Raw genomic sequence first — 25,468 nt, 5'->3', positions numbered from 1 at the left:
CCAGTGCGCTTGGTTGCGGGATCGTGTATTTTTATTTTAAGATAAAGTCATGTAAATGCACATGCTATTTTATTTCATACAAAAATAAGTTCCAGTGATATATGGAATCTTTTTCCGCGCGGAGAAATCCGATTTGTACTGTATATTGATGTAAAAAAAAATGTATATAGCGTTTGGTTAATTTGCCGATTTCTGTGTAACATTACACTTTTATTTTATTTGCACTTCCAGATTTTTTTTTTTGTATTTTTTTTTGGGGGGGAGCAAAACGTTATGCTTGCCTCCCCTTCATATTGTAATTGTATTGGACGGTCGCCCCTGCCCCCAGGATCGATGCCTCTGCATGTCAATCATGCAACGTTTAAAACACTATAGTATTCTACATAGGCGGATCCAGAGGGGTCCGAGAGGCCCCCCCCCCCCACTCGCGAGGCAAAAAAAAAGAATAAAAAAGGAAAGAAAGAAAAAAAAAAAGAAAAAAAAGAGATGGAAAAGAGAGGAAAAAAAGAGGAGGAAGACGAGTGAATAAAATAAGATGAGGGGGAGACTTGGAAAGTGAAAAGAATCTTTCATGTCATTATATAAAATTTTCGCTCGCGCTTCGTGCTAGCATTAAGTTTGGAAGTCAATATATATAAACAAAATATTTCAACTCAGATATTGAACTTTCATTATTTTGGGTGATTTTACGAATTGATTTTTTAAAAAGTGCTCTGGAAAATATGTCAGTTTCATGGTTTGAATATTAACTTTTTCTGCTCGCGCTATGAGCGCTCGCAAATTTTGATTTATTTTCGTGTATTCCATAAAGTTTTCAAAGAATCCTGTTCAGGTCTGATTGTCAAAACGTATCAACTAGCGCTGCACGCTCGCATTTTGATTGGTGAGTTATTTATGTCTCAATATTGATTACACAACAGACTATATAAATCTCCTTTTCATGACAGTTCATCAAAAATTTTGGCTCGCGATTTTCACTCGCATTTATGGTAAAATATATTAACTGATCCTATTTATGATTACAAAAAATGTTCCGTTTTTAGGCCATAATATCATCAGATTTCACGCCCTCATTATAGGGATTAATGAATAAATTAAAAATTAATTGTACCTTTTGTGTCATCTCGCGCTTAGCAAGAGCAAGGAAGATAGTCATCATTTTCATGTCCCGGTCCTATGTCAAAACACACAGTAATAATAATTAAAAAAATAGCTCTGTATTAAGTGCAATCTACATGTATAGGCCTATACGTATCTCCCAAAACAAATAATACAAACTCGAATCAAGAAAAGAATAATTTGTCCCTACTGACTAGAAAACTGAACTTTTAAGACTCATGTTATCTATTGAAAATATTTTATTTTGAATCTTTAAAAAAATGACCTGCCAAGATTTGTGTTAATAGTGACGAATATATTTGATTGGGAGTTTATAGTGACTGGATGATTTTTTTTTCAAAATTTGACGAGTGAATTTTTAATTTCGGAGGGGGGATACTGAATGGGGAAAATTAATGCCCCCGTGCCTCCTTGGTGCCACCACTGTTCTTCATTCCTATACTTTTTTTTTCATTTTGTGTTCCTCTTGTTGTTTCGTCCAGGCTCCTCTCTTCTTATTATTCTCCTCCTATCTTCTCTTCTACTGAACTTCTCCGCATTTGATCCTTTTATACTATTTTTCACCTTTTCTCTAATTCTCTCCTATTCTCATCTTATCCTTTTTCTTCTTCTTTGTCTCCTTTCTCTCAGACTCTTTATTCTCTTTAGAAGAGAATAAAGAGTTTGGGAGATAGGAGACTAAGAAGAATCTTGGGAAGAATGAAATCGAAAAAGCTGGCCTTCTTCGCATAGACTTGAGGTCGCAACAACTTATACTTCACCATGTTCATAAAATTTTCTATTCAAACGAATATCATTACATCTCAAAAAACTTTACACGGTCATCTAATATTCACGAGCATGAAACAAGAAATAGTCTGTTTAACTTTGTTGTACCTATGAGAAAAGGTCAAATTGGCAACACATTTTATTATAATGGTATACATTTTTGGAATTCCCTCCCTAATCATGTTAAATCGGTTAAGACTTTTACACAATTTAAAAGAGTATTGAAACAACACTTAAAAAATGTCCCCACTCTGTAATGTTAAATATTCTTTCTAATTTCATGTGTATCATGTAGTCTTATATATAACTATTTAGTTATGATTTATTTTAATAATCAACTTGTTTTACATTTTATCATCATCTTTTGTTGTTTGCGTGAAAGTTTGATGTCAAACTTATTTGTACTTTTTCATATCTTAGGTTTTACGATTCATGAATCTTGTATTAGTTACGATGCATTTAGCGCTATTTAAAAACTGATTATAGTATAATTTTCATATGTAACCTAGAAGTAATGATCGTTTACTCAACCTGTTTTACAATTATTTTAATCATATTTTGCGTAAATGGTTTTCATGGCAAACTTATTTGTTTTGTCTTTTCATATATTAAGTTTTACAATTCTTCGTGTAATTTCAGTGGTCTAGACTTAATTGATGTAGTTTGTAGATTTCTATAGGTGTTTTTCATATATATGTACATTGTTGTCAATTACTGATGTTAGGACCCCATTGGAAATAAGCCATCTCGGCTTTCATGGGCAATCCTGTCAAGGTAAACACTACTGTTCATATTTTTCATGTACTTGTTCACAGTTACCTGACAAATAAAATCAATCAATCAATTCTTCTTCTCTCTTTGTCCACCCCCGGACACTTGCAATAAAATAATGATTATGATACAGACCTACCTATCGATTTTTAATATGATTTTAATCTGATGGTGTATCATGTTGAATAGGGGCGGATCCAGCCTTCGCCAATAGGAGGGGGTAGATTTTTTTCAGCCATATTTTCCCCGATTGGCCGCTCGAAGATGATATTTTTGGTTTCTTTGAGTTGAAGGGGTATATAGTCCTATAGTCACTTCTTAGTTTTATTCTTACAAATGAAAGTAAATATATAATATCATAATCCTTATATATATGAAGCGAGAGCGAAGCGCGAGCTATTTCTTTTTGGCCATTTTATGTATTTTTCCTAAAATTTGAAAATTCTGGGCAATGTTTTTTATCCCGAAAAAGATGTGCAACTAAATAATTACTACGAACGAGAAGCGCGAGCAGAAATGAACTGATGGAAAAGGCACTTATTAAAGACTGCTTGCAGTTAGCCATGAAGACGCTACATATTTCAAAAATCAAATAATGCGACATTTTCAATTCAATTCATTTTATTTCCACAATTCAATAAAAATTACATCAAAATTGTACAAAGTGATTCAAAGAACAATGAATAATACAATACATAGACTTACTTGGTACAAAAACAAAAGGATAAACAAAGTACGGAACATTAACAGAATATTAAAAATTGGAGGGACAAACAAAGGCCTGCATGGGGCCTATCAAAGTCCCCAACCTTTTACCTTTTGTAACTTAAACAGAATAGGTATATAACTACATGATTTAAGCGAGCGCCAAGCTCGAGCAGAAAATATTGAGATTTAGACCTACTGAACGAGACATTCTAATCATGTTTCGTAAATCATGAAAAGGATGAGTAATTGGAGATCTTCCTTACATTAATATTTAGAGTGCAAAGCACGAGCAGAAAATTTGTATATGTATACGTTTTGAATTGAATTGAAAAGGTACCTGTGAAGGACTGCTTGTACTTAGCCATGAAGACGTTACATATTTCAGCAATCAAATAATGCGAGCGCGAAGCGCGAGCTGAAACATTATGACATTTCTACATAAAGAACGGACGAATAATGAACATGATAGCTCTATAACTAAACAGTTCATACGAGCGCGAAGCGCAAGCAGAAACAATATAGATTTAGACCTAAAAATTGGACACTCTTCATGTTTTGTAAATCATGAAAAGAATGAGTAATAAGCTAGGGATCTTCCTTCGTTAATAATGCGAGCACAAAATATTTGATATTGTGATCTGAAACTAGATAATGATTTAAATAGAGAACTTAAACCTGTTTCATATTTAGACATAGAATCTAGGCATTCTAGATACATATTTTATCATGAAAATCAAAGCGAACGCGAAGCGCGAGCTTAAACTATTTGATATTCTGCATGAAAAAAAAAAAGAGTAAATTTCTACTCTATATTTGAAGCACTTTAGAAAACCCTAAGAAAATTGTGAGGTGGATATACAGTGCGTATAAAAAAGACAGGACAGTTTTGAAAAGTCTATAATTTTTTTTCTTCAAATTATTATATCTATATTTCGATGTTAATAGATGCTCTTAGATCTTATCTTTGAAATGCCATTCAAAAAAAAAATTGTTCATGCTTGAGCGAACACGGGACGTTTTTGTCGGGGGTTCAAAAAGATGCTTGCGCCAAAATGCCAGAAATGAGAAATTTGATGATTAGACTTTTGGCTAATCAGCAGACTTCCTCTTAATCTTTTCATTATCTTTGCCATAATTTTCGAATTATGCTGTCAAATTTCATTTACAAATTTATTTATTTACCTGAATTATATTGTTTTTCATTTAAACTTCTTTTACCCTTGAATTTTCCTTCATAAGTAAGAAAGGAAGAGACTTTTTGTCAACCCAAGTAAGAAGATTTGCATTGTTAATTGGGAAAATTTGTAATTATTCAAATTTATTTATTTATTTATTTCGTTTTATTTATACAGGGTGACCCCATCAGTAGTCTTGTACTGTTTTCCAAGGGGGCCCTGTAAACAAATATTTACAATATAACAAACAAGCAGATTACACAAGGAAAAAAACAAACAGAACATGCAAAATAATCAGAAGTGAATACATGGGAAAAAAAGATGATGGTACATAGGTGCCATGTAGGGAAGTAACGTTAATTCATCTAGATATCAATCAGTATTACAATACAGGAACCCCCTCCCCCCCTACATTTCAATTATTTTAATTTAGGTAAATCAATATGATTGCTACTCAATGTGAAAAAATCCTTTTATTATGTGGAACAAAAATATGTTATGGTACCTTTAATAGTTATTTGGTGAAGCAAATTATGCTATGGTACCTATAAAAGACATGAATCCTATTTTCAAGGGGTTATCGAACCCTTCATCAAGTTTAATTATGTGCTTGACAGGACAAACATGCATGCAGGAAAGGATTCATGTCTTTCAATGGTAATGGTGTATTGAGTTAATTTTGAAGGAGCAAGATATGGCAGATCGGGTAAAATGTATTAAAAAGTTGCGAAGCGAGCAAGCAAAAAAAATTTTCACATTTTTATTAAAATATCCAATCTTGTGATTTTGACATAATATTCAGAAAATGATATCATACTTCACTTTCTATGTTTTCTGTTATTTCCCTTTCCCCATTTTTTCCTTGGTAATATTTTTTTGTTGGGGGGAGCACCCCGAGCCCCCACCCTCAGTATACACAGGCACCATAACCTTTGTAGCACATAATGAAAGGATTTGAAATAAAAAACACGCTCTCCCATACTTTGGTTAAAAATGTTCTTGCCTATACAAGGAATATTCAAAGCTAAAAGAGAACAGATTAAAAAGGAACAACAACAGAACTATTCAGGCAAATAAGTAGATTTGGAAATGAATTTCGACCGCATAATTCGAAAATATTATGGCAAAAATAATGAAAAGGTTAAGAGGAAGTCTGCTGATTAGCAAGAAGTCCGACCACCATATTTATCATTTTATGCCATTTTGGCGCAAGCCTCCTATTTTACCCCAGACAAAAACATTCCGTTTTCGCTCAAGCATGAACGAAGCTGAAATATTTTAATGGTATTTGAAGGATAAGACTCCAGAGCACGTATTGACACCAAATATAGAGATCATAATTTGAAACAAAAATTTTATAGACTTTTCAAATCTGTCCCGTTTTTTTATACGCGCTGTATAGAATTAATTTGGACGGACTATTGGGAATTAAGCGTGTAAAAGGAATTGAGTCACAGAGATAGATTAGCTCGCACAAACGAGCTTTTTATTATTCTAATAAAATTTTGAAAATAAATGACCTATACATGCATTACCTTCGTCTTGACTGTTCTACCAATTAAATCCGGCGAATTGATAACTCTATTAAAAAAAATGCTCATTTCCTATAGCTACCCCACTAGACACTTTTTTGTCATTATATCACCTCCCTTTGTTGAGAACATATGCTAAAGGGAACCTGTTTCACATCTAAAGTGATTTGTGATGACAGTCTGTTGTGATTCTCCCAAAATTGCGCAAATAATGCCGCGCTGTACCTTTATTTTATTTTTCTTAATGAATTGAATTGATCTAAGTATACAGATAAAGTATATAAATGTTAGTTACCGCAAAATGATTCTGGCGCAAACAAGGGCGCAAATATTCACTACTGAAAGATGCGCGCCGTATAAGATAAAAACAACAACAACAAAAGTTGTGCTTTCAAAATGTTTCCTCCACATGACAGCTTTTAAGTTAACTATTAAAGGTCAAGTCCACCCCAAAAAAATGTTGATTTGAATAAATAGAGAAAAATCAAATAAGCATAATGCTGAAAATTTGATCAAAATCGGATTTAAAATAAGAAAGTTATGACATTTTGAAATTTTGCGTATATGCACATAACTCAGTGGCATGCAAATGAGAGAGTCGATGATATCCATCACTCACTTTTTTTTATTGTTTGAATTATACACTATTTAAATTTTTACCTATTTGACATCAAGGACCAACTTAACTGACCCACGACTTTGTTTTACAGGACAATAAGGAGAAAATTAGAATATTTCATATTTCATATAATAAAATACAAAAGGAATAGAGAGTGAGTGATGTCATCAGTCCCCTCATTTGCATACCCACCAGGATGTGCATATAACTGTTTTGTGAAATTAAGCGAAACTTTCTTATTTTACATCCGATTTTGATGAAATTTTCAGTCTTATACTTGTTCGATTTTTCTCTTTTTATTTAAATCAACTTTTTGTTGGGGCTGCTTTCACGAAGGTATTTGAGTGTTTTATTTCAAAGTAGTTTAAATTGTATTTTTTCCATAATGATATTGAGATAAACAAAATGTATTTAATGATTAGTCTGCAGAAACAAACCCTATCTGAAACTTTGGCACGCAAGAGGAGCATTCTAATTTTTTCTATGCATAATTCTTCTTCTTCCTGTTAACTGCAGGCGTCATAATCGTTAGTTTGCATGTATTCAGATCACTATTTGAGCAAAATTAATGTTCGTCGAGAGCTAGCCCAGCATGCACATAACAAATTAATATTTATTTATGTACGGTTAATATATAAAGTCTCGAACAAGCAGACTACGGTAGTCCCATGTGCTGATTTGCTGGGTATGCTGGTGTATTAATTTTCGTTAGAAATGGAATTATACCGTCAAAATGAATTCCAAGCGCTGAAGGAGGAGAATTCTCGACTGAGGCTACTGCTTGAAAAATATGAATTGGAATCGGTAAAATATGATTGAAGTAGTTCCAAAAAATTAAGTTTGCCCTAAAGTCTTAATTATTAATATGTCCGCCGCGCCGCCGTATTAGTCCCATGTGTTGAAATATGCGCAGGGTATGAAGTAGACAGGAATAACCGTCGTTTCTGGGGATTTATTCAACAATTTCTGACATTTTACTGTATTTATGGTGAGTGGAGTCAACGTAGTTCAGCGGAATAACCAAAATACAGAGACTGAAGCTTTTGGTCTAGGTATGAAGAAGATGGCCCTCGTCTGAGCTGAGAGTGAGACCAGGAGTCAGGACTCGTTCATGTAATACGAGGCAGACATATGCTCTCCAATGGGGTCGCAATAGCACTCAAAAAAGGGGAAAACATGAAGTAGGCCTATGCTCTTACCTTGATTACTGATATTATATTATGAAGGTCTATCGTGAGACACAGAATCCTGCATGCCTGACAAAGTGACATCGAGATTCGAGGCACAAACTGGACCCTCGAAAAAAGGAAAAGTTCTGTCTCGCTCGTTCTCCATCTGTCAAAATTGAAAACTAAATGGGCGATTGATACCGAGAATGAACGTGACAGAGGTCTAACTTTTCCTTTTTTTTGAGGGTCCAGTTTGTGCCTCGATGTTAGGACTCCACAGAGATGCCAAGTTCAAAGACCAGCTATGCGTGAGATTTTCTGTGATTCTGAGTGAGATCACTTGTTCACTGCTACCATCTGGCCTGTGGAGAATCTACAGGTAGGACTATGGTATGCCAATGCTGTATAGAGCACACACTTTAAAAAATCATTAAAATATCACTTTTGTGACCAAAATTACTAATTTCCATACAGTTTTAATTTATTTATCATTAGTAATGTGGGAATAATTTTTGTATTCACCAGAGCGCTCAAAAACTTGAATTTTGGGCATAGTTTTGTGTACGCCCTCTATTGGTGGAAAGTAATATGGCAAGAAAATTTTCATTTTTTGATCTCTATTTTTAATTAAGAAAAAATGATATAAAGAATCAAATTTAAATAAGAGCCAAGCAGTATGAATTAACAGGTCTAATGGAAACTGTCAGTGTAAAAAAATCAAGCATTTGCCCCAAAGAAAAAGAGAAAATAAGCCAAACATTGCCACCCTTATTTTGTCACACATGGAGATATAACTGAGAACAAGGTTATATTATAACCTTGTTCATTGAATGAGTGAGTGAGATCACACATTCACAGACATTGTGTACAATGTGGGGATAGGCTGTGATAGTTGTGTGAGACAGAGATTGAGGGGATGAACAAGAGTCCAAAATTCTGGAGTCTCACGCATAATGCGTGAGACTTGGTAGCTCTGACTCCATGATGTTTTTGACGTATACACAGATACTTCATCATGGATTCTTGACAGTCTTCCCATAGACACATAAGACACTGGCCAAAATAAAGATGGATTTCCTTTTATGATAAAAATCATGTAAATGGTGGTGATTTTATTTATTTCTACACCTTCCTATGCCTAATGGCAATGCCTATGAAGGTTTCAAAAATTGGTTAATAATCATGTTCAAAATTGAAGATTTCTTGACCGATCTCGTGTTGATCCCTCAATCTGTTTGTCAACAAAGCAAAAATACAATAGGTCTGACCACTCATTCAATGAACAAGGTTATGATATAACCTTGTTCTCAGTTATATGTCCATGTGTGGCAAAATAAGGGTGGCAATAATTGGCTTATTTTCTCTTTTTCTTTGAGACAAATGCTTGATTTTTTTAAACTCACAGTTTCCATTACACCTATTCGTCATACAACTTGGCTCTTAAGTAAATTTAATTCTTTAAATTATTTTTTTCTTAATTAAAAATAGAGATAAAAAAATGAAAATTTTCTTCCCATATAAACTTTCCATCAATAGAGGGCGTACACATTAATATGCCTAAAATTCAAGTTTCTGAGTGCTCTGGTGGATACAAAAATTATTCCCAAGTTATTAATGAGAAATAAGTTGCAACTGCATGGAATTTAGTAATTTTGGTCACAAAAGTGATATTTTGATGATTTTTCAAAGTGTGTGCTCTGTACAACATTGGCATACCATAGTCCTACCTGTAGATTCACCACAGGCAGGGTGGTACCAGTGAACAAGTGGGTCTGACCCTTGAACCGCTTTGATAAGACGTAGCTACGATTAGCGATGTTACAAATGCAGTTTGAAGAACAATTTATAAATAAAAATTATCATTTAACAAATACTAAAATTTAATATGTGATTATGGATAATTATAATTATATATAGGCCTAATCACGTATTAAATTTTAGTATATGACTGTCATATTTTGACAAATGGTTAATCCAAGTATTATTGAACATCCTGCCTGAGTTTTAGGTCGCATGACCAAGGTCAAAGGTCAGTTAGGGTAAATGAACTAAGACCATGTTGGCCGAGTCAATATCTAAATCTTAACGTAAGGTTAAGTTTTTGAATTGTCATCATAACTTAGCTTGAAAAGTATGGTATATGGACCTAGTTATGAAACTTGGCTGTAAGGTTAATAAAATATTACTGATTATTATTCAGATGTAGGGTTTTAGTGGTGCAGATATTTTTTGACGTCTTGCGAGATTTTTTCAAAGAGACAATATTAAAACAGATTTATAACGTGTATGCCTATGTTGGACGAAATGAATATTTTGCCCCGCCCACTATCATCGTCATCTGTATGGGATTGGGAGGGTAGGTAGTCCTGTAGATCTTGCGGTCATAAATACTTAATGCATAATTGAAAGTCTAACAAGTACAGTGGTAGCGTGGATGTAAGACAATTTTAAAATGTTTGCTTGACCAAAAAGAATCTAATCTGTTTTTAAATGAGTTGATGCTGGAAGACATAACTAGTGTTGCAGGCAAACTATTCCAAGATTGGATCACTCTTACTGAAAAATCTGCTGCGGGTGTTCAACCGACAGTGAGTAGTGAACAGTTTGAAGGGATGACCTCTTGTTCCCTGGTAATGGGACCTCATGAAGAGGAATTCTGGATCGAATCTGTCTATACCATGCAATAATTTAAATACTTTTATCATGTCCCCTTGTTCTCTGCGGTAATGTAAGGAGTACAGATTCAGTTTAACAAGATATACTGTAAGGAGCTAAATCCTGGAAATTGTCTTGTTGCTCTACTTTGAACAGATTCAATCCTATCATCAATGATGAATCTAGGACTACACACAACACTACAATACTGCAAGTGTGGTGGAACAAGAGCCTTGTAAAGGGGCAGGAATATATCCTGTTTAATGTTTACAAATGCATGTTTGATAATGCCCAACATTTGGTTAGCTTTCTGGATAGATGCAGATACATGTTGATGGAATGTGAGTTCACTATCAAGAGGAACACCATGATCTCTTTCACAGTTGACATCAACCAGTGAACGATTCTCCATAGAGTATGAATGATGCATATTGTTATTTCCTATATGAAGAGTCTTACATTTATCAGAGTTCAGAGGAAGCTGCCATGAGAGTGACCATTTCTCAATGTCATTCAAATGATCTTGCAGTGATTGACTACAGTCAGAGTTTGGTACTCTGGCATAAATCTTAGCGTCATCAGTATATAATAGTGTAGAGCTTGAAGTAACATCTGCAGATCATTTACATACGTAACAAAGAGGGTTGGCCCGAGCACACACTACCCTGCAGTATGCCAATAAGTACTTGTGTCCAATCTGATTTAAGATCGTCAAAAACAGCACACTGTACACGATGAGAAAGAAAGGCTTTGACCCATGTTTAAAGCGGATTACGTATTCCAAACGATTAATTTTTGTCTCACCTGCATAGCAGAGTGAGACTGTAGGTGCCGCTTTTGCAACGGTGGCGTCGAAATCAAATCTTAACCTACGGTTAAGTTTTTGAAATGACAGCATAACTTAGAAAATGTATGGACCTAGTTCATGGAACTTGGCCATAAGGTCAATCAAGTATCACTGAACATCCTGCCTGAGTTTTATGTCACATGACCAAGGTCAAAGGTCATTTAGGGTCAATGAACTTTGGCCGAATTGGGGGTATCTGTTCAATTACCATCATAACTTTAAGTTTGTGGATCTGATTCATGAAACTTGGACATATTAGTAATTAAGTATCACTGAACATCCTGTGCAAGTTTCAGGTCATATGATCAAGGTCAAAGGTCATTAAGGGTCAATAAACTTTGGCCAAATTAGGGATATTTGTTGAATTACCATCATAACTTTGAAAGTATGTTGGTCTAGTTCATAAAAGTTGGACATAAGAGTAATCAAGTATCACTGAACATCCTGTGCGCATTTTAGGTCACATGACCAAGGTCAAAGGTCAATGAACTTTGGCCATAATGGGGGTTTGTTGAATTACCATCATAACTTTAAGGTTATGGATCTGACTCATAAAAGTTGGACATAAGAGTAATCAAGTATCACTAAACATCCTGGGCTAGTTTCAGGTAACATGATCAAGGTCAAAGGTCATGTAAGGTCTATGAACTTTGGCCACATTGGGGTATTTTTTGAATTACCATCATATCTCTGAAAGTGTATTGGTCTAGTTCATAAAACATGGACATAAGAGTAACCAAGTATCACTGAACATCTTGTGCGAGTTATAGTAGTTTTCAAAGTCAGCACTGTTGCTATATTGAATCGCGTGATACAGGTGAGACCGCCAGAGGCATTCCACTTGTTTGTTATAAGTCTGGTGTGTGGAACAGAGTCAAAGGCTTTTCTGAAGTTCAAGTATATCACGTCAACAGGATCATCACAATCAATACTTTTGGTACAGTCTTCAAGCTAGCAAATCAATTGAATTTGGGGCTTTAACATTTAGATTAAACATTGATAACATAATTATCATATTAGCAAAATGGCATATCGCTCTGTACACTACCTTTACAAGTTCCTTGAAGACTGCAGTTTGGATCATCTTACGTTTGTTGAGACCAGCTGCCATTTCATCAAAATCAATGACAGATTTGACATTTTCTTTGAGAGCTTTGACAAGTCTGATATTGACATCTGCCTCAAGAAGTGCCCTGCAGACTTCATTGAGCATAGAGTTAAGTACCTAGATGGTACAAATCCATGTTGAGCTTCACAAAATAGCTGCTGATCGACTCATGTGCTTGACAATGTCATCTCTCAGAATGGATTCCATATTTTTCACCACCACAGATATGAGACTAATGGGCCGGTAGTTACTGGCATCCCTGCTGCTACCTTTCTTGAAGATAGCAGTATATATTCCAAATGAAAATGTTGAAGATTTTTTAAATAAATCTGGAGAGCCAAAAAAGATATGTCCGACGTCCACGCATGCATGCATTCAGACTCTTCACTAAACATCCTGTGCGAGTTTCAGGTCACATGACAAGATTGTCATTGGTCAATAAATGATTGTGCGCATGAATCTATTGTTACGTCACAATAAAATTGCATTGCGTATTAGTTGCCAGGAGGTGTGGCAAAGGAACGAGATTGTGGCAGTTTATTGAATTCAAATGCGCTTGCACTATATGCAAGCACGTCTTTACAGAGATTTCTTTGAAAAAAAAATAACAATACTCAGTCACCATGTTCATGATTTACAGGTGTGATATAAAATGGTAAATAATTTTTTTTTTATTAATTCATGTTTTAATTTTTTTTGTGGGGGTATCAAAATAATGCTAATAATATTGTCGCCAATGTATGTGAGTGCCCGTACAGTTTGTGCTTGTATCAAGTACTTTTATGACAACATTTACCATCTGTTCTGGGTAATCATTTTATCAATACTGATAATTTTCATTATTTTCCATTACGTTACTGTAAAACGGCTGGTCCAGCTGAAGAGTAACCATACACAATGATATATGTCGATTGCAAAAGTGGAGGCCTATGCCTGATTTTGGTAGTAGAATTTATATGCATGTTTCTGAATACCAGACATATTGCATACACATAAAAATGAATGATTTACAAAAGGGTCTTGCTATAAAAAATAGATTAATTTGTAGCAATTGAAAATTGTATTTGTTATTTTTGGTTTGTAAATGTTGTTCTTATTATCTAGATGAAAGCTAAGACAGAGCATGATTCAAGCAACGGCATGTTCGCTGAAAAGAGTTCAAACATCTCCAATCTGGATAATGCTAGCATCAAGAGATATAGCAGACAGCTCATACTACCAGAACTAGGAGTCAAAGGTTAGATATCTAAAAATCTTTTGAAACAATTTCAGCCATATGAAAACAGAAGAAAAAAACAACCTGAACAAGTTGGATGTTATTGTAAGATTTGTAACACAAAGCAAATATTACAGCTGGTATAGTGTATATAACAATTTCAGAGGCAGATCCCGGCAAAGGCACAAGGGACATGCAGCATTTATATTTTGAGAATCATCCTTTGAACATCCATTTGATGTAGCTAAATCTTAGAAAATAGTCATCTGTACCCTCTCTATTTAAAAATGTCATGTAATGTACTTGCTATCAAGAGGACAATGAAATGACTAGCCATATAACATTTCATTACCATTTTATAAAGAATATTATTGCTGTGAAAACTGAAATTTCAAACCTTGAAAACAAGCAGATATGTAGGAAGAAAAAGCTGTTCTGTACATGAAGTAATCGCAAAGCCCTTTTTGTTTTGTCCAAATTATATTCATCCAATAAAGTTCAATTGTCTCTGACATTCCAAGGGTTTGATTCATTTTTTTTTCTAGTAACCTTCATGGGTTGTTAATCAGATTCTCAATATTTTTTATTCCTATCAGGTAAAGTTTATAGATGAAAATATTTTTTTAACAAGCATATGAGTTGAAAATTCAAAATTTCTCCAAGTTTGTTTGAGATTTACAGAAAATGCGCTCACATTGTGTTAAATCAGAAAAAGTAGGGAATTCTCATTAGCATAAGTAAGAGTCACCAGTCATGCTAGCCAATACTGAACTTCATGTTTTCCTCTCTCAAATACATAATGGATTTTTATTTGTGAAAATTTATAATTTTATGAATTTCACAGAGACGTACAAAGTCTTTTACTCATTTTATATTTTTCTATTCAACCTCCAGGTCAGCTGCAGATTACTAATTCTTCAGCATTGATCATTGGTGCTGGTGGTCTTGGTTGCCCAGCTGCTGTCTATCTTGCTGCTGCTGGTATTGGTATGTGTCAGTCAAGTCAGGTAAAATAAGGTTTGAATGATGAGAACAGGTTCCTTTATATTTTTCCCCCTCATTTTTCTTTCTTCTTCAAATATTTGACTATCAGTCTTGTGTGGAATGGTCTTGGTTACAATTAAAGTTATGGTATGAATGATATTCATTAATTATTAGTATTATTGAATACAGAATTGAATTTTAAATTCCAGGTCGACTCGGGGTTGTGGACTACGATGAGGTAGAACTGAGTAACCTTCACAGACAGATCCTCCATACAGAGCAGAAAGTGGGATGGTCCAAGTCAGAATCTATCAAGTCTAGTGTTAAAAAGTAGGTGTAAAGATCACTAAGTAGACACTAGTAAGGTGTGTTGCAGTGTTGTATTCAAGGCCCAAACCCTCAAGGCCAAGGCATGGTAAAAATAGGCCCAAGGCAAAGGCCAAGTATCAAGGCACTACACCACTGGTGTGTTGGTCTCTGGACTGTATAGTTCCAATCTGCAAAGACTGCAATTATGTACTTTGGTAAGGAAGGAAGGGTGGTCTATCAAATATCATAAGGTATGTCTGAAATCTTTTGAATCACTTTTTAAAGGGAATGAGGTCTTGTATTTTGTTCTTTGAATTAAAGCAGATACTAAAGGTTTCAGATCCGTACCCCATACCATTATCCTCAGATGAGTGGATTGGTCCTATTCAGACTTTATAACAATATGTCAGAAGGGATGTTAGAAAAGTGGCTCTGAAATCCATTTTGTGAACCAGATTTTCTTGTTGATCTTGGGTGCACATTTAATTACAGCTAGCTTGTAGTATTAACATTACATTTTGTATTTCTAACTGCCCCAAATAAGAAAATAGGAAGTGACAAATGATTGAACATGTTTTTTTTTGTTTTTGTTTTTTTTTCAATATCCCCAGCCTCAATTCATCAGTGCAATGTCAAGCCTACCAAGTGCAGCTAGACAGAGGCAATGCTATGGACATCATCAGACAATATCCTTTTCATGAGACACCCTAGAGCTTGTTCAGAGGTGCATATACCTTAAAGACCCAGACTGGACCCAAAAATGAAATTGACAAATTATATACCAATCGAAAGCTTATAAGCTACTAAATACAGCAATGTATGCTTTATGCATTTTCACCGCTTCCCAGCTGAGTATTTTGCTTAAGAATATTTCAATTATCGGGCTTCGAACCCGGCTTAGAAAATAGGCTTTATTGTGCTTTTCACCTGCCTTGAGACCGTGACGTCACGTTGTGTAAGAGGCGTCGTGATTCCATAGGTTTGTACACAGAAAAACTGGGTGATTTTTTGGCTTTCCAGATAACGCATTTCATTCTCTTCACTTCTATCAAAGAGGGATATCACATATATTTTTTCCCACAAGCTTGAATTTATGAAATCTACAGTTTTGAACTAGTTTTTGCCATATTTTATTTCCTGCTTATTTGGCTCATATTTCAATTCTATCTGCATTTAGATTATGTATAACAACTTTTTCCTAACATAGCAATTTAGGCCCAACAAGAGCCAAAAAAAAATCGCAAAAAAAGGTAGTGAATAGTTGTAGGTTTACATCAATTGAACAGTGAATAATTTTGAGTGCCATTTTCATCTGAAAAAAAAAAAAAATGGATTTATAACATGGAAAAGGAAGAAAACACCCAATGCTTTTGTACACAAACCTATGGAATCACCCTCCAGACACAACGTGACATCATCATTTCCAGGCGAGGTGGGGGTGCTCAATCGAAGCGTACTTTGGAGGAGAAGTTTCTTTGATTTTTATTTAATTTTTTAAGAAATGGAAGGAGATACGTGTAATATTTTGTTGGTATATTTGTATTCTATGAATCATTACCTTTCTTTTGATATATGATTGTTTTTATACCTGTCAGGGTACAACACTGTACCATTCATTATACTCAGTCACATTAGAAATAAATGTTATGGGGGAAAACTAGGCCAAAGTATTGAAAAGCTTACTGCCAAATACCATGTCACAAGTTTTCGGACCCATCCCCACAAATATTTTATTTTATTTTTTTTTTGACAAGTGGTGATGCATGTTTATTGAAATTATTCAGGTTTTTTTTCGTATAAAGTCCAAACACTAAAGTATTGCAGAGGTTTTTTTGCTTAGCTTTGTTACACTGTGTCTGGAACAAAGTTGAATTGAAATATTCTACTGCAAAAATATGTAATGTTTTCAAATTGTAATTAAATTGTAAACACTTAGAAGATAGAGCTAATCTCACAGTAATTACTGTTATACCAAGAATATAATGTAAAGAATGAGGTTTTAAGTGACAAATTCCTTCAATATTTTTATAGTATACAAATATACCAGGGTACATTGGAGAAAGTATAGTGACAGATTAATTAGCAGAGGTTGAGCTGTGCATGCTCATTGCAAATATTGATGATGCCTTGTGAAATGTAGTGAAAATTTATCTTTTATCACATGAACACCGTCTTACCAATCATTTATTTATAATACTTGTGATTATTATTTATAGAAAGAATATAATGTATAAAGCAAGCACTAGCAACAAGAAGATTATTATTCCTTGATTGTCTTTGTTACACATATGATATGGTATTGGACTGTACAGACAATGTTGCTACAAGGTATCTACTAAATGATGCATGTGTGCTCTCAGGGAAGCCATTGATCTCTGGAAGTGCTCTCAGGTTTGAGGGACAGGTAAGCTCTAAAAGAGATACTTTCTTGAAAGGTGGATTTTATTTTTGTTGACACTTGTGTTTGATTGAAGTTCTGGAAATACATGAAATTTTAGATTAATTAGCTGTCCCATTGTTTAAAATTGTTGGACTTTTGCAGACATTATTAGCCAAGGAAAGGGTTGGGTTCAATTACAAGGTAATCGATCAGTTACGTAATTAATAACATTTTTATGTAATTGTATTTGAAAGAAAAATGTAATTGACTTCAATTACTGTCAATTACTTTTAATTACATTCAAATACCTTTACACTGTACAATAAACTTACTTAATTTATGATGTGATTTCATGACCTTTTTCACGTCAACTGCTGCAGCATCAAAGAGTGTAATAGACAGAATCTGTGCTCTTTAACATAAACATTCATCTTGTCAGTTTCTTTGTTACTTAGAATTATGTTGAAAATGGTGGTACTAATGTTAGTACATTTATAAAGTATACAAATTGATTTCATTTATGACTTTTTTAGAAAGTATTTGAAATTTGCAATGTAATTGACAAAAGTAATTGGCAATTGTAATTGAAAAAAGTGTAATTTAATTGAAAAGTAATTGTAATTGAACATTTCTTCAATTATGCAATTGTAATCAAAGAAGGTGATTGAGCCCAACCCTGGCCAAGGAATTTTAGATCATGAATTTAGAGATAGAAATGATAGGAAAAAGAGGAAGGGGAAGGGGGGGCCGAAGAAAAAGAATTACTTGTAATTTTTTTTTTTCTCGTTTACTATACAAAGTGGTTACAGATGAATCAATCTTTCAGATATAAAGCTTTATGAAGCAATGTTCCTTGTAAAAGTAAATTCCATTATGGGTTACATTTCCCATGAATGCTGACAAATTTCTGACTTTAATGATGATTGTCTCTCCCCTTTCCAGCTCACTGTATATAATCATGAAGGGGGTCCGTGTTACCGATGTTTATACCCCAAACCTCCCCCAGCGGAGACGGTCACCAACTGCTCTGAAGGTGGTGTATTAGGAGTAGGTGAGTAATAGCCCCCTCCTCTTCTGTTTTCTCTAAATGTCAGTTACATTGATTAAATGTGGTATATTACATTTTTGCATAGTTTGAAGCTTAACATGGATTAACATGAACTTGGTCTGGATTAAACCAACAACCCAAAAAAAAAAAAAAAATTAATATAAAAGTAAAAATTAGGGAGGGAGAATTGTTTGAAGATTTGATGACACATTATTACCAAATTATGACTTTTTATTCCATTACCCTTGACAAATGGAGTTAATAGTACATTACTAAAAATATACAATCAGCAAGGAGATTTGTGACTTAGGCAATGTTAAGGCACCATTGGATCAACCTTATATTTGCCCCATAGGATTGGTAATGTACTACATTATTGAGAAGGTAAATTGTATTTCATTGTGAAATTAGTAGAGGAATGAAAATCAATACTACGTTATTTCTTTCTTTTCTATATTCATTTCAGTTCCTGGAATCATTGGTTGTATACAAGCATTAGAAGCCATTAAATTGGCTGCTGGTATCGGCAGTATCCTTTTCCAATGAACTTGGTTAAGCCATTGGGTACTTTAACCAAATGGGAGTTACATAATTTAGTTGTCAACTTGTTTACACAAGGCACTTGTGGGTCAGAGACTTAGGAGAAATATGGGTACCTGAACACTGTCTCTAGAGACCAAAAAGGCAGTGTAAGTCAAGAAATGAATTTTGGAAAATCAAAACAATACTCTTTGAAATCAACTATGATTAAATTTGTTTTGATTTATAGAAAAATAAAGGAAAAGGATTATTGTTGATTTTTTTTTAAGGATGATATTCAATATGTCATGCCAAGACAGTTAAGGATATTCAATCATCGCAAGAAGGAAACACTTTCTCTTATATTTTGCATGGTAAAATCATGTTCCTTGACGGAATCCACCAGCGTCATACTCTCAGAAGCTATTGGTATTTGATGGCTTAGATGGTACATACAGGACTATCAAACTAAGACCTAAAAAACCAACATGTGTTGTGTGCGGTGACAATCCATCGGTGACACAGCTCATTGACTATGAAGAATTCTGTGGTGCCAGCGCAACCGATAAGGTATTCTATTAGATTTGTTCAGCATTCATTGTAAGGGCCTTGAACTAGTGCTGCAAGTCAGGCGTCAGGTTCGGTTCGGTTCGGCAGGGTTCGGCAATTTTTTTCCGAACTTTGGTTCGGTTCGGGGTTCGGCAATAAATGCCAAATTAAATTTAACATGTAAAAAATAAAGATCGCCGACCTACAAACAAGTAATCTCTTGGATGAACTGTCATGTATTAATAATAAATTTTGTTTCTAAAAAGAATAGTTACGATAATTGTTGAACTTTCTTTTGTTTTAATAAACAAAAAATAAGTCATTTCTACTTTCATTTTTAAAATGAAAATAAAAAAATCAAAAGAAAAAAATATTGATAACGAGAGAATCAGGACAGAAATAGAATTACAAAGATCAGAATATTTTTTTCACGATTATTTCATGTAGCTATGATCATGATCGATTACGATGTCATTGCAACGCAGCTTCTCAAATTGGAAAGTGTTGATCGGGAATGTCGAAATAGTAGACAAACAACCTCCACTCAACTGTTATTATACCGGTAAAATTCACATTCCAAAGAATATGAGTGTTTTAGAAAGTCCCTATTTCCTGAAAAGTGGTAAAATCTGGTCAATGAATTACTTTAAAAAGATAAAATATCAGTCCATTCTTGGTCCAGAAAGATCGACGCTACGTGACTTCAAACATATTTCTAACACGAAAATGAGTACATGGGACTGTACTGCGTATTTTAGTGTTGTGAAATCACTCGGCGTTGATCGTCAGAACTAAGACGGAACTGATAATTTATCATTTCATTTTCAGTAATTGGCCAGATTAAACCACTTTTAAGAAAATATTGACAATAGAAAAACGTTTCAAGTTTGGAATACGAATTTTACCTGTATAATAGCAACCGAGAGCAGGTTGTTTGGACTTCCTGTTTCAACTTTCCTTACCAACCATTTCCGGAACATCGATCAGGGAACATGCGTTGATTTGGTTTGAATTTTTATCTTTTTTGTTTTTTTCACCCTCATTCCTTCATCTCTTATTTATTTATCTATTATATCTTTTATATTATCATGGAAATTTCAGAAGGTGGAATATATATACTTTACCATTACTTTGTCAGTCACAAGGAATTAATTTATGTCTTTTCAATTAAATGTACATCCGATTACAGCAATACGTAATTCAACTACACTTTTTAACTGAGTTAAGCTTAAAATGTCCCCACATTTTATAAGGAAAAAATATATTCATGTTTAGGCCTGGGACGATTGTTATTATTACCATTCGATTATTTCCTGGAAAAATAATTGAATGATTCGATTGTTCGTCGGGAATCACGTCTTTTAAGTCACAATAGTTGACCTACTTTATGGTGACCCCCCATGAAGAAATCTCCATCAAAGTCACATGTTTAGCATAAATGAGGCCCTTTTCCCCCTTCTCCATGATTTTTTTATATCAAAAGAAACTTCATGAAATGAGATTAAATCTTTCAGTTTATTGTTCCAATGAAAATCTTTCCTAAATCAATACTGGTACCCTGGTATTATGCATGCATCCCTCCAAGTGCTACACCCCTGCATATAAATGAATCAGCCCCGCCGAGTCCAAAGACGTAAACAACTCATTCATGAAGTATATTCTTTGAGACTGAGCCCAGGTGGAGCATTTCACTTGAAAAATTTCATCCCTTGCCCACACCATGTCCCCGCCTCCACTTGTGGCACTGCCCACGATGCTACACATGTATTTAAAAAAAAAATATTTCATTTGAAATACCTTTCAAAATTACGATTTTTTATCATTTGAACCCACATGTATAACTGGGTCTATTTTTGGAGACTAGTCGAGAAAGTACTGGTGAAGGCGGGCGCGTGTTGGAATGTAGTTTTCATTGGTTGAGGGGGATATAAAAAAGGTTGCATTGTTCTGAAACATGAAAGAAATTCTCCGGCTCCCATCCCCTATCCTTCCCTCTCTCTTTCCCTCACACGCACACACACACAGATGGGGGAGCTAGGGGTCAATTTATTTCTGAAGTCATGAACTTTCCTGATAATAAAGGGAACCACATGCCTTCCGCTTCTTTGTTTCCCAAAGTTTCATTGGCTATCCGAAGGTCCAATCAGCTCAAGTGAGCTGGTTATGTGTTTACTTATTATTGTGTGCACACACAATGACTTATTTTGTGTATGAGGGCAAGGTCGGGTGGGATTAACATTTTCGGAGCGCTATCATGTTGGTATGTAACTGTGAATGTGATACAATCATTGATAATTTTTGAAACATTACCTCGGTAACATAATTTTTAAACCTGTAAAAAACAGCTGTCATCATTGTTTTCTTGTCAATTTATTATTATTACTTGGGTATTAGAGTTATGCCAACGTCATAATCGGGATCTGCCGAGCATTCGATTAGTGTATATTTTGCTAATCGATTGGTGATTGGCGGCATGCCAATCGAACCATTCGATCAATCGATGTTTACTCCCAGGCCTATTCATGTTTATAAAAAAAAAATTGAAAATGATAAAAATTTAATCAAACACGAGACCGAAACTGTCATACTTTGTCATTTACGAGGAATGAATTTATGTCTGGTTCTTTTTCTTTATTAAATACAAAATGATTAGGTCCGATTACGATCACGATCGATTACGGCAATACGTAAATACACCACACTTTTATACCGAGTTTAGCTTCAAAATGCCCCCTCATTTTATCAAGAAAAAATATATTTATGTTAATAAAATATTCTTAAGTTGATAACAGTTCAATCAAAGACGAGATGGGAGCTATCATGGTGGATTTTAAAAATATATTGAGTGGAATTCTCTTTGTGCACAATCACTAACCAATATATATTTTGTTAATTTTATACTTAAATCTATGTAGTCATCGCATTCACGCATTGCATGCAAACATACTGTTTTTTACCGAACTTCCGAACCAGGCCTTTGAGTTCGGTTCGGTCCGGTTCGGAAGTGCCAAGTTCGGCGAACTTCCGTTCGGTTCGGCTGCAGCACTACCTTGAACCTTATGTGAAAAATAATTTTAATAATTTTCCTGGTAATGCATCAAAATTTGCTCCATATTTTCAAAGATTGCTGCACAAAAAGTTTTTTTCTAGCAGAGTTTTACAAAGGACTACTGAAATTCCAAAATGGCTAATCAGATTTGATATGCAATGTTATTCCAGATAAATAGTAATAGTTAAGATTCTACTAAATTAGTCAATTCGTAAGAATCAAGCAGGTGTTTTTTACCACATATTTCATCCTTGACATTAATAAAAGCATTGGAAATTATAGTACTTGTTTTAAGAATATCAAGAAAACACTTTTGCTAGCATTTTGACAATTCATATTTCTGTGTAAGTACTGCTATATCAGTAGCTATATGAGACACCCCCTAGTTTTGGGTGTGTATGTTTTTTTTTATTATTGTGTATCTCTTGTTTTATTATTGTTTCATTATATTTACAGTGTATAACATTACATCTTCTGGAACCCAAAGATAGACTTAGCCCTCGGACCCTTGCCAGTAAACTCCTCAGCCAAGACTCGTCTTCTCGTGTCCTACTGGATTGCAGACCTGAGATTGAATTTGAAATCTGTAGATTACCAGACAGCATCAGTATCCTTTGCCATTGTGTCTTACACTCAATAAATGGTCAGTCTCCTTCTGATTTGAGACTCACACTCTGTTAGAAACATGTAAACGTCAATTTTCTTGAACTTTTGTGAGAGAAACAAAGATTTTCCTCCCATGTTGGATTCTGAGTATTATTTCTTTACCACCCAACACAGATTCTGTGGTTGCTCAAAATTCTCATAAAAGCTGTCAAAACATGTAAATACTATATCTGAATTTTGTAGTGTATTACATCATAAAAATAAACAACTTTCATTTTTGCATGTTAATGGGATTGGAAACAGACTCCTAGGGATTGTTGTAGTGATATCTGTACAAATATGATGTTTTTAAAGAGATGTGAATAAAATTGAATTGAATATAAGAATGTTGTGTAAAGAAAGGTTGAATTTTGTGAATAATTTGTTAAGCATAGATGATGTCTGTTCATGACCTTGACCTGTGATTCACAGATGTCCCAATTGATGACATCGAGAGTGAAAAGGGTATACCCAGATTAAAAGAAATCATCAGTAATCAGCTTGTTAATCAACATGAAAATTCATTTCCAGGTAGGTGAATCATTTCTTTGTTGACTCAAGTATGAAATTCTTCAGTCTTCCAGCAGACCTCCAACTCCATTCTTATTTGGGTGGAATAAATCTGAAGTTTTGACCATTCTCAATTATTGCCTTGAGTTGATTTTATTAGTTTTTTTGATAAGTCTACAAGCGTCTTTCTCCCGTTTTCTTTTTCGATAGCAGAAATGTCTCTATCGTTCACTTAAAAGGTCTAGATTTTTTTTTTATACTTCCCATGTTTTCTTTGTTTCATGTTTGTTTATCAGGATACTGAATTGATATAAATGCACTTCATCAGACAAATTATTTACCCAAAGCTTTTTTTAGATCATAATCTGGAAAGTATATTATTTACCTCCTAATTAAATATCTCAAAATGGATATCTGTGTTCCCATGAGATTGGACGAAAATGAATTTTCAGTAGTTCATTTAGATTTTGACTTACTGATTTTTTATCTCCTGTCTTCATACAGTTTATGTTGTATGCAGAAGAGGTAACGACTCACAGAAAGTAGTCCTCAAGCTACGTAAGGAGTTAGACTCTTTACCAGTCACTGTGAAGGATGTTTGCGGAGGATTGACTGCATGGGCTAACCAAGTAGATCCAGATTTCCCACAGTACTAATGCAAGATAATGGGTGCTCTTTTTATATATTTCTATATAGCTATCTTCTGTTTCATATATTTTTTTGTTGGTCACTCGATCTAAATCACATTTTGTACATTCTCCTCTCCCTGGGGATCATTATACTAAGCACTGTCAGTGATCTGTTGTGCAATGGGATCCAAAAATTTAAAGCACAACTTACCTGCAATATATTTATGTAGAAGGGAAGCGATTGGTGAACGTGTTGGGGTTTTATCCTAGCCTCCACAATAAAGGGGGGGGGGGACATTTTTTCCCTAAAAACAAATTTAAAAGTCATCCTAATGCCACTATGTAATTTCTCAAATTACCTACAGAAATTTTTTCAACAACCAAACAATCAGCAGTGTGTCAAGGTGGATGAAGTGATCAAGTCTAAGACGCAAGTAAAATACATTTCATCAAAATATGCGTTGAGATTCAATACTGAGGAGATATCTACATGATTAGATTTCCTGATCTGACAGAACTATGTTTAGAGTGAACATGCTGCTGTCACCTTTTATGGGGGTCATTCTCACAGTGACACTCTCTCTCCAGTGGAGTCATGTCCTTCCTTTATTGACTGAGGGGTGTTTTCTCTTCTGGTCCAACCAGGGGTCCAGTAAGGCAGCACAACCGTAGAGGAATGCATGTGTTACATCAGGATAACTTTTCCAGACTCTCCATGCACTTAATTTCCTTTTCCAAGAAAGCAAGAAATGGTGTCACATCCTGTATATGCATGAAAGAGGGGAGTCCGATGTAGCCCTGACTCATCACAATTTTAGGTTTGTTCCTCACAGATCTCCCTCAGTGATGATTTCCTCAAGTTCACTTCTCCATTCCCATGCTTGAACCCTACATAGAATCCCAACACTTTGGGGAACTCTTGAGGTAAGTCATGTGATGACACAGGCTGGCACTGCTCTTACTCCCTTGCCTAAGACTCCATGAATTAGATATGTGAAAAGTGTGTAGGCTGTGAAAAGGTTATTTTCTGCAAATTCTTTGTGCTTATGGTTGTTGCAATTTCTCCTGGATAACGACAATTTTCTGATATAAAACTGTAGCCCTTTTGCTTTGAAATTCCATTGCTTCCTCAAAATTGCTCAACATTGGACATATGTTC

General features: G+C 34.6%; 1 protein-coding gene across 1 annotated transcript; it reads left to right on the top strand.

The window, feature by feature from the left end:
• Positions 1-7,353: 7,353 nt before the first annotated feature.
• Positions 7,354-24,586, top strand: LOC121419100 (adenylyltransferase and sulfurtransferase MOCS3-like). The gene is made up of 12 exons (XM_041613410.1): positions 7,354-7,496; positions 13,576-13,708; positions 14,582-14,674; positions 14,881-15,001; positions 15,592-15,666; positions 17,267-17,384; positions 18,303-18,411; positions 18,875-18,937; positions 19,334-19,497; positions 22,982-23,132; positions 23,603-23,701; positions 24,185-24,586. The coding sequence occupies exons 1-12, from the start codon at positions 7,407-7,409 to the stop codon at positions 24,334-24,336; spliced, it is 1,368 nt and encodes a 455-aa protein (XP_041469344.1). The 5' UTR covers positions 7,354-7,406; the 3' UTR covers positions 24,337-24,586.
• The last annotated feature ends 882 nt before the right edge of the window (positions 24,587-25,468 follow it).

Source organism: Lytechinus variegatus, chromosome 7, assembly GCF_018143015.1.
Source record: "Lytechinus variegatus isolate NC3 chromosome 7, Lvar_3.0, whole genome shotgun sequence".
Lineage (NCBI taxonomy): Eukaryota > Metazoa > Echinodermata > Echinoidea > Temnopleuroida > Toxopneustidae > Lytechinus > Lytechinus variegatus.
The sequence above is the reverse complement of the archived record's forward strand: the minus strand, read 5'-3'. Positions and strand labels throughout refer to the sequence as shown.

What these genes read in the sequence shown, in the direction of transcription:
- LOC121419100 (XM_041613410.1), top strand. Translation starts at nt 7,407, where the DNA reads ATGGAATTATACCGTCAAAATGAATTCCAAGCGCTGAAGGAGGAGAAT. An exon ending in ATCAAGTCTAGTGTTAAAAA is followed by an intron (nt 15,002 to 15,591) that starts GTAGGTGTAAAG and finishes CAATATCCCCAG; the next exon opens with CCTCAATTCATCAGTGCAAT. An exon ending in GCTATGGACATCATCAGACA is followed by an intron (nt 15,667 to 17,266) that starts ATATCCTTTTCA and finishes TCTTTGTTACAC; the next exon opens with ATATGATATGGTATTGGACT.